The 10,178-nt window shown below is 46.7% G+C and overlaps 2 protein-coding genes across 2 annotated transcripts; both read left to right on the forward strand.

The window, feature by feature from the left end:
• The first annotated feature begins 2,344 nt into the window (after positions 1–2,344).
• Positions 2,345–4,554, forward strand: LOC108570057. The gene is made up of 2 exons (XM_017937461.1): positions 2,345–2,542; positions 3,727–4,554. Exons 1-2 carry the CDS (start codon positions 2,345–2,347, stop codon positions 4,552–4,554), a joined length of 1,026 nt encoding a protein of 341 aa, XP_017792950.1.
• A 3,414-nt stretch (positions 4,555–7,968) lies between these two features.
• On the forward strand, positions 7,969–9,157 carry LOC108574816. Its single transcript, XM_017937463.1, has 3 exons — positions 7,969–8,413; positions 8,577–8,792; positions 9,087–9,157. Exons 1-3 carry the CDS (start codon positions 7,969–7,971, stop codon positions 9,155–9,157), a joined length of 732 nt encoding a protein of 243 aa, XP_017792952.1.
• Positions 9,158–10,178: the final 1,021 nt, after the last annotated feature.

Genomic DNA, 10,178 nt, shown 5'->3' on the forward strand with positions numbered 1-10,178 from the left:
GACCTGCGTTGCGCGAATTCGCCAAGTTTTTAGAACAGCGTTCACAATATTTAACCCGTAAGGAAACAACAAAATCAGCCGCGTCGAGCGCAACGAGCGTGACCACTAGGAATAAACAAAGGCGCGGTGATCACGCCAAACAGTACGAAGCAGCATCTTACCTTGCTAACCAACCATCTGCCTGTTTGTTATGCAAGGCTGAGCATGCGCTACAACACTGCTCGAAACTACTTACGTTACCCTTTGCGGAGAAGCACGAAGCAATAAAACGATTAGGCGTGTGTTTTAATTGCTTATAGCTGGGACATAACGTTAAAAATTGTACCCGCGGAAAATGTCGTAAGTGCGGAAGCAAGCACCACACCGTGCTGCATCGGGACGAGAGACCGGTAGACAAGGAATCCGCGAACGTACCATGCGCCTCCTCATCTCACCTGGTGCGATCTTGCGTGTCCGATTCGAGGGGGGCCCACATCGAATGCGCGGTGTTATCGACCGCCATAGTTTTGGTAACGGACAGAGCGGGTAAGAAACATGAGTGTCGCGTTTTATTGGACGTTGGTTCGCAAGCCCATTTCGTCACGGAGCGATTCTGCAAGAAAATCGGCCTCCGGACCACCGCCGCGGAAATGATCGTGGGGGGGGATAGGCGGAGCTAGGAATCCCATTAGATCGCAGGCGCGCTTACAAATCAGTTCGCGAAGTAGCAATTTTCGTTCGGAGGTGTCGTGTTTAGTGTTGAAGGAGATCACCGAGATGATGCCAAATGTTCCATTGAACAAGGTATGCATTCCAATTCCTTTCGGCGTCATTCCGGCCGATCCGGAGTTCGAACATCCCAACCGTATCGACCTATTGATTGGCGCCGGTCTGTTCTGGCGATTGCTATGCGTCGGACAGCATAGAGTAGGCCTGGATCCGGAATTCGAACATCCCAATCGTATCGACCTATTGATTGGCGCCGGTCTGTTCTGGCGATGCACGTAGAATCTTCTTTCGGATCGAGTGGATTGTGTTTCGTCGCGAGTTCGAACGTTTTTCACTCTCACTGTGCACTGCGATCGTTTGTGTCACTTAATGTTTGCTGTGAAATGTCTGTTTCTCACAAGTCACTGGATCCGGCTCGAAGGACCATAAAATGTCGCGTCGCGTTCGTCCTTTGATCGTTTCAGACTGTTCGCGTTACGACTTATTACCCGCCAAACTAATCTTGGGTAACTAGTTAAATCTAAAACGACGACGGGCGATACGTCGTCAGCATACCTTTCGACGAGAAGGTCGTAGAACTGGAGGAATCGCGGGAACAAGCTGAGCGCCGGCTCATTTCCTTGGAACGGAGATTCAGGAAAAACCCGGAATTCCATCAAGGGTATATAGATTTCATGCGTGAATACGAATCGCTCGGACATATGTCCAAGGTTGATGAAAATTCGTTAGAAAATCAACTTGGCTATTATTTGCCCCACCACGCGGTTTATAAGGAGTCCAGTACAACGACCAAGCTTCGGGTAGTATTTGACGGATCTGCCAAGACATCCTCGGGGATCTCGTTAAATGACGCGCAGCTAGTAGGCATGCCCGTACAGAGTGATCTCGTCACTATTTTACTTAGATTTCGCAAGCATCGGTATGTCCTGTCGGCGGACATAAAAAAAATGTACCGGCAAATTCGCGTGCGAGAGGAACATCGTAGATTTCAGCGGATACTATGGCGTTCAAATGTCAATGACCCCATTAGCGTTTACGATTTGAATACCATAACGTATGGCACCGCGTCGGCATCGTTTCTAGCAACGCGCATGCTCAAGAAAATCAGAGAAGATTGCATGCAATCTCATCCGCTCGCTAGTCGTGCGATCATTCACGACTTCTATGTGGATGACCTGCTCACGGGATGCGATAGTTTAGAAGGGGCCGTAAAATTAAAGGCATCATTAACCGAGGTCTTGGGCAATGCCGGAATGCCACTGCGAAAATGGGCTAGCAACCACATAGGGGCGCTCGGCAGCGATCGTAACGGAACACCGGCTAGATTCGAAATCGCGGATACTGGAAGGGATCCGAAGACGTTAGGCATCTGTTGGACCGCTGAAGCAGATGAACTACGATACTCGCTCCGCGACAATAGGACGAACAAGGTTACGAAGCGTACCATTCTGTCGGATCTGGAAGGGATCCGAAGACGTTAGGCATCTGTTGGACCGCTGAAGCAGATAAACTACGATACTCGCTCCGCGACAATAGGACGAACAAGGTTACGAAGCGTACCATTCTGTCGGAAATCGCGCAAATATTCGACCCGCTCGGACTCATTAACCCCATCGTGATCCGAGCAAAATTCATCATGAAGCGTCTCTGGCAATTAGATGTGGGATGGGATGAAACCCTATCCCAGGAGATGCACACGCAATGGAACGACTTTCGTGCTGAACTGAAGGAGGTTCCATTGGTGGTCATCCCGCGGCGCGTGGTACCAAACAATCCGAGAGAAATAGAATTGCATGGCTTCGCGGACGCATCGGAACAAGCCTTTGGGGCCACGGTATACCTCCGGTCAAAAACGGTCGAGGGGGCGTGGTCGACGCGATTATTGTGTGCCAAGTCACGCGTAGCGCCGTTGAAATCGCTGTCACTGCCGCGATTAGAGCTGTCTGGTGCTCTTTTACTAGCGCGACTTGTTTCAAATGTGAAGGAAGCGCTACAGATCGAGTTCGCGCGCGAATATTGTTGGACCGAGTCGATGGAAAACGTTCGTCGCGAATCGCGTTTCGGAGACACAGAGTCTCACCAACATTGAAACCTGGCATCACGTAAGATCTGCCGATAATCCTGCGGACATTGTATCGCGGGGGATCGCTGCTTCTGCCTTGAGAGACAGCGACCTGTGGTGGCACGGGCCGCAGTGGTTGTCGCAGAATTGCGACGATTGGCCAGCTTCAAGGCCAACAACCTCGGTGGAAATACCCGAAGAAAAACGGGCGGCCGCGACTCACGCAGGCCCGGCTAGCGCCGCGGCCTTGAGTGATTTCAATTTAGCCTCTCGTTACTCGTCCTATGAAAAATTGCTTCGGATAGTAACTTACTGCTTTAGATTCGTGGATAACGCGCGGGCCAGGGGATCGCTACAGGGAAGTCGCGGTGATCCTTCCGATCACCATCCCCCATCCGCCGACGAGAAGGGCAGAGCGAACTGTCATCAGAGTCGCCCAAAAATGTCATTTTCATGATGAAATGCAATGCCTCGCGTCAGAAAGGCCAATAGGAAGGGGCAGCCCGCTAATTTCATTATGCCCATTTATAGATAACTATGGGCTTCTCAGGGTGGGCGGACATCTCTTGAACGCGGACTTAGAAACGGATAAAAAACATCCGATAATTCTCCCAGGCTCGGACGCGCTTAGTAGATTGATTGTAAGGCACGAGCATAACCGTTTACTGCACGCTGGACCGCAACAAACACTAGCATCGCTGCACGATCGAGTTTGGATAACATTGGGAAGACGGCTCGTAAGGGGGGTACTGCGTCAGTGCGTAAGATGCTTTAAGATCAATCCGACAAGCCCGCAATATAAAATGGGCAACTTACCTGCCGATCGCGTGACCCCAGACCGCGCGTTCGCTACCTGCGGCGTGGACTACGCGGGCCCCTTTCTAATTCGAGGAAGGGGTCGTGCTCGTGCGAGCGAAAAAACTTATATATGCCTCTTTGTCTGTTTCGTTACAAAGGCCACACATATCGAATTGGCCACAGACATGACGACCGACGCGTTCTTACAATGCCTCCATCGATTCATAGCACGGAGGGGTAGATGTCGAACCATCTACTCCGACAACGGTAGAAATTTTATTGGCGCCCGAAGTGGATTAAGGGAATTAGGCTTACTCTTAGACTCTCGTGCGCATCACGATCGCATTATAGACACGTTGGCGCAGGAGCGCATCGCTTGGCACTTAATACCGCCAAGCGCTCCGCATTTTGGCGGCCTATGGGAGAGGGGGGTGCGATCTGTAAAAACCCACTTGAAGAAGGTCGTCGGCGAGCAGAGGCTCACGTATGAGGAGTTATACACGATACTAACGCAAGTTGAAGCCTGCCTCAACTCCCGTCCTCTGCACCCCATATCCACTGATCCTAACGACCTGAACCCCCTCACGCCCGGTCACTTCCTCATCGGAGATGCGTTGATGGCACTCCCACAGCCGGACCTAACTAACGTAACCGAGACCAGATTAAACAGGTATCAGCTGGTGCAGAAAACTATACAGCACTTCTGGAAGAGGTGGCAGCGGGAATACCTCCACGGCCTGCAACAACGGCACAAGTGGCGGACCGACTCACCAGATTTGATCCGGATAGGCGCTATGGTTCTCCTAAGAGAAGACAACCTACCGCCACTGCAATGGCGATTAGGGCGCATCATCGATCTGCACCCTGGACCCGATGGAGTCACCAGAGTGGTCTCCGTACGAACGGCCCATGGAACACTCAAGAGGCCAGTCAAGAAGATTTGCGTCCTGCCAGATGCAGAGGATGCGAATCATTCTCCCACTTAATTTGTCAGACTTGGTTGAGAACGCCGAGACGTCTTTTGTTTTTTTCCACACTTTCCCCGCGGACCGCGCGACGTTTGGCGAAGAACGATCATGTGAGTTCACCGACACGATCGTAATATCAGATGTTTCGGATAGGTCAGGATCGACAAACTGACCCAGTTCCGTCGAAGCAGATTAATTCGTGGACGAATGGGTAAGTTTTTCATAAGTAATAAAACACTTTATTCCTCTCGGAATAAAGAAACGATAACACAGTTAATAACACTATTATTAAACGTCTTACTTGTTATTCATGAAAAAGAAAAAAAGTACGTTTTGGAAATCGATGTCAATTATAAAATTTCATCGAAATATGTTGATGGAGAAACAAGCAACAGGCATCGAAAGATGTAAGAATCTGCAGATTTATTACAGTTTTACGCCGAAAGTCGTGATATTGCGATTTTCACTATCTTTAACCGTTTGTAGCTCATAGAAACATTAACCGATTTCGATGAAATTTTCACCGTGTGTATAATTGACGTAGATCTACAAAACGTATTTTTTAGATTTTCATTTCGAGCTCAGATAAAAAAGTTGTAAAAACGACCTTCGCTATTTTCTTCGCGATTCCGACTAATTGCAGTTTTTTCAAAAATTTATACAAACGTCGGAATGACGGCCAAAAACCATTTCTCTAAGCCTTATAAAAACAGCAGTGCAAAGTCAAATTTTTTTGACAGCTATCGAAAACCGAGAAGTCACGTGTACGCATTTGTTCGATCACGCGGATGAGCCTCTATTCTCCGCCCCTGAGCGCGGGCTCTACGCGCGCTGTATTTGGCCAGTGTTTTTCGTTAATAACTCGAAAACGAAGCTTCAAACTGGATTTTGGAAAAGGAAAAAGTTGTTCAGAGTCACCCCAGCTACCCCCCATTTCCGAATGTTCGAGGAGTTACGGGACACCTTGTATATACATATACATATACACATACACTTAGTGATTCTTTATCAACACCGTAACCAGTCCACCCCGTGAGTATTGCACGCTGTTACGTTCATAGAGACCACGGATCCCGGTTAGACGCGTGGCATACGTACCGCGTGAACCGAAAGATTGCCGATCGTCAATGGCCCTGCAATATAATAACCTAAGTCGCTATTATTTCTCCCTACCGGGAACGGGGACATGACAAAATAATAAGTATTTCTGTTTTATAAAATATGTGTTGGCTACCTGAACGATTTTTTTGTACCGTTTTTCCAAATCTGTTAGTTCTAATAAAAGCACTATGGATGGTCTCCCATGAGCACTTTGAGTAGGAATTTTTGTCAGGCTTAATAATTTCAAGAGCCATTTACAATTTTTTAATGTCAGTGGATCACCAAATTTTATAGCTCCTAAAATACTCTTATGTTAGATGACAATGAATTACCATGTACAAACAAATGAGATTGTTACATTATTAATAATTTCCATTGAAAAATATAAGCTTTGGCTATTTATACTTTACATGTTTTGTGTTTAATTCATGAACATACCGTGGCAAACTTCCATTGAAATTGCATTGTGAATGGTAAATGGTAGATTATTACTTTGGTAGTGTCCGGTCGCGTAGCCCACCGGCCAGGAAAGAGCCATAAACCAATAAACAGTCCTTTCCAGCCTTCTTCCTAGTCCCTAACAGATTCCTTTCCTACCATCAAGAAGTTCAAGATAGATCCTGGTCATATTTCCTATCCCTTTCCCCTTTCCGGGTTTTCCCCAAATTATTTAAACCTTTGCAAGCCACCTTCACCCTCACGTTCTCCTTCCACTAGTTTTTCTAATATCCAATCACATATCTGCATTTTTCGATTCCTTCTTTCCACCACCTTCGAATTCCAACCAATCAACACACACGCAGAGGTAATATATTTGAACACACAACTCCAAAATAAATGATTCAAAAACATTCCGACCAAGAGACACATTATTTCACCATTCCCACACCAACTATTAGAATTTCGCCCTTACGGTATTAATTTGTCGACAGCGCAACGATACGACTCGCGCTTCGAGATCAAACAGTTTTCGTGTCGCGAGTCGAGCATCGTACAGATAGCTTCCATAAATTGTAAAACTTTGTAGCAATTCAGTCAAAAGATTCTCTACATTTATCTTTAATTTTATTTCATCATAGTAGTATTTGTTCTTTTTTAAACATTCTGATATTGCACTTACTATTGCAGTATCATTATTTATCACATTGAAAGTTACACCATATTTTTTTTAGTGCCACTTTATTGGATAGGAGCAGATTACAACTATCTACAGATAATTCTATAGTGATAGGATCTTTTAATTTAATAGAGAGGGTCTTAAGCCATCCTACGATGAATTTACAAAATATCTGATCACCGCGGAATCGCACACGATAGCGCTCAAAGCTCGTGGTGAATTGACCACGGACACGATTTTACTGTATCTGTTATCCACTAAAATGGACGCTGTGACCGAATTAAAATGGCGCGAAAAAACTCAAGCACAATGCAACTTAACGCTATCAGATCTGTTCAACTTTATACAAGATCAACGATGCCTAGTCTTACCGTCGGGACAAAACTCGCGTATCTACTCGAAATCATCGCCACCAATCAAACCGTACGGGATTTCGAATGCACGAGTTGGAATGACTCTGACGCGCACGAACGATCGCGACTCTCGTCCGCAAGCTCGATTCCGCAATGCAACATATACAAGGAGGAACACTACACGTCTTCTTGCAAAAAACTCGAAAACGCGACAACGGAGCAACGACGCGACATTATAAAAGGCGCGAAATTATGCTCAAATTGTCTACGGCCAAATCACATCGCCAAAGACTGCCGTTCGAGCACGTGTAGGAAGTGCAACGCGAAACATCACACGTTGCTGCATGAAGATTCGCTGCCCAGTACAAGTACCGCACAGGCAAACGTAGCTAGCTTATCCGCGCAAACAGCAGCAAACGGTCTACTATCAACCGCGATAGTAGACGTCACCGACAAATTCGGTCGTACACATTCGTGCAGAGCTTTGATCGATCCGGGTTCGCAGTCTCACTTTCTGAGTAAACCTTTAGCTCAAGGGTTGCAGCTCGATCGAAAAGAAGTAAACGTGCCGGTACAGGGTATACACAGCATGAGGAAGCTACAGATTTCACGATAAACATAGATTGCCTAGTGTTAGACTCTCTAAACCACATCTTACCAGCTCGATACATCAACAGAAAAAACCTCGAAATTCCGAAAACTATCAAACTCGCGGATCCACGATTTCATAAACCAGGTCCAATTGATTTAATAATAGGCGCGGAAATTTACCACGAATTTATTTCAGCAGGTAAAATTTCACTCGCGAACAATTCCGGCGCCTTATTAAAGACAAAATTCGGGTGGATAATCATTGGCAGAATGCACGACGGATTTCCTCACGGTACCATCTGCAATTTATCCACTCACGCGCTCGATCAAACAATTAAAAAATTCTGGGAGATCGAGGAAGCTCCCACGAAGAAACTGTTTTCGGACGAAGAATCCGCGGCTGAAAACCATTATAAACAGCACACGCGACGCGATTCCGATTCCGGAAAATACATTGTTAGTCTTCCCTTTAAGGAAGAACACGCACTTGGCGATTCATACGCAACCGCTCTCAAACGATTTTACTCACTCGAGAAAAACCTCGCGAAAAACACGGACCGCAAGCAGCTATACGTTGATTTCATGAACGAGTATGCTGTCTTGGGTCATATGTCCGAACAACAACACGACAATAAACGTGAGAGCTATTATCTGCCGCATCACGCAGTATTCAAGGAGAGTAGCCTCACTACGAAGCTCCGCGTTGTTTTCGACGGTTCGGCGCGCACAGCTCGTTGTGTTACACGTTAACGACACGCTCATGGTAGGCCCCACAATACAAGACGATCTTTTCGCGTTAATAATTCGCTTTCGCTCGCACACATACGTCTTAACCGCGGACATCACCAAAACGTACCGACAGACGTGGATTCATCCAGACGATCGCCAATGTCAAAAGATATTGTGGCGAGATGATCCAATCAAACCCATCAAGACCGACACACTCAACACAGTGACATACGGAACATCCGCGGCACCGTTTCTGGCGATACACTCGCTTCATCAATTAGCCGATGACGAGGCGTCTCTATTTCCGAAGGGAGCAGCCATAATGAAAGCAGATCTTTACGTCGACGACTTATTAACTGGAGCACGTACCTACCATGAGGCAGAGTCGATTCGCGACGAAGTCGTACAACTCGCGAAAAAGGGGGATTTAGAACTCCGAAAATGGGCATCCAATGATTCGCGCTTAATCAAAATATCAGAACCGCGACTCGATACCACGGTTGTGCGTCTAGACACAACCGAGACCACCTCAATTCTCGGAATACATTGGAATCCATCACGCGACGCATTGATATACACATTAAAATCAGTAAACAAATTAACACGAATAACCAAACGGACAATACTGTCACAAATCGCGCAATTGTTTGTTCCGTTAGGATTAATAGGACCAGTAATAGTATGGGCGAAACTTCTGATGCAACGACTGTGGCAATTACGCGTGGATTAGGACGAATCCGTTCCAATGGATATCGCTACCGCATGGGAAATGTACCGCGAACAGCTACCGTCCCTCCAAGGCTTCGAAATACCACGGGAAACACTTGTTCGCGACCATGATCACGTCGAACTGCACGGGTTTTGTGATGCTAGCGAGAAAGCGTACGGATCGTGCATCTACCTGAGATCGATCAATCGACAGCGCGAGATCACAGTCCGACTCGTGTGCTCGAAATCTCGTGTCGCGCCTCTAAAGAATATTTCATTGCCACGCCTCGAATTATGCGGAGCTGTCCTCCTAAGCAACTTATACTCCACGATAACACACGCGTTACTTCATATTAAAATTAACAAGGTCTATTTTTGGTCAGATTCCACGATAGTGTTTAGTTGGATAAATTCATCTCCGCACACGCTAAAAACATTTGTAGCGAACCGGGTTGCCGAAATACAATCGGTAAGCGTCGCGAGTCAATGGCGGCACGTGCCGTAACTCGACAACCCAGCTGACATAATCTCGCGTAATACCATGCCGGCTGAATTGCAAACAAAATTAATGTGGTATAATGGACCATCGTGGCTCGAACACTCCGAAGAACAGTGGCCCGCGAACGCGATTCAACTCCTCGAACAAGTTCCCGAACAACGTCCGGTAATCGCTTGCGTCGCGTCGATTAACGCGTGCGATGTATTGAAAAAATACTCCTCGCTGATAAAAACAAAACGTATCATCGCTTACTGTCGCCGTTATGCCCATAACTTATCCAGCAAGCGCACACAGAAACCAAAACTCTTTGGCGCACTCTCGATCGAAGAACTCGAAAGCGCGATGGATACTATAATAAAGATGGTCCAACGCGAAAATTTTGCTCCCGAATTCAATTCGTTATTGTCAAACGGTACGACAAAGGGTCCGTTCGCGAAACTGAATCCTTTCGTGGATTCAGGGGGGATAATCAGAGTTGGAGGTCGAATTTCGCGCTCCGATTTGCCATACACGACAAGACATCCTGCATTATTGCCGGGAAAAC

The sequence above is a fragment of the Habropoda laboriosa genome, unplaced genomic scaffold (assembly GCF_001263275.1).
Source record: "Habropoda laboriosa isolate 0110345459 unplaced genomic scaffold, ASM126327v1 scaffold281, whole genome shotgun sequence".
NCBI classification, from domain to species: Eukaryota; Metazoa; Arthropoda; class Insecta; order Hymenoptera; family Apidae; genus Habropoda; species Habropoda laboriosa.

Excerpts from the sequence above, each read along its gene's own strand:
- LOC108570057 (XM_017937461.1), top strand. The coding sequence starts at position 2,345 with ATGAAGCGTCTCTGGCAATTAGATGTGGGATGGGATGAAACCCTATCC. Across the intron at positions 2,543-3,726 it reads AACAAGCCTTTGGGGCCACG|GCCACACATATCGAATTGGC; the intron begins GTATACCTCCGG and ends TTCGTTACAAAG.
- LOC108574816 (XM_017937463.1), top strand. The coding sequence starts at position 7,969 with ATGCACGACGGATTTCCTCACGGTACCATCTGCAATTTATCCACTCAC. Across the intron at positions 8,414-8,576 it reads GCTCCGCGTTGTTTTCGACG|ACGATCGCCAATGTCAAAAG; the intron begins GTTCGGCGCGCA and ends GGATTCATCCAG. Across the intron at positions 8,793-9,086 it reads CGACTTATTAACTGGAGCAC|GATTAATAGGACCAGTAATA; the intron begins GTACCTACCATG and ends TTGTTCCGTTAG.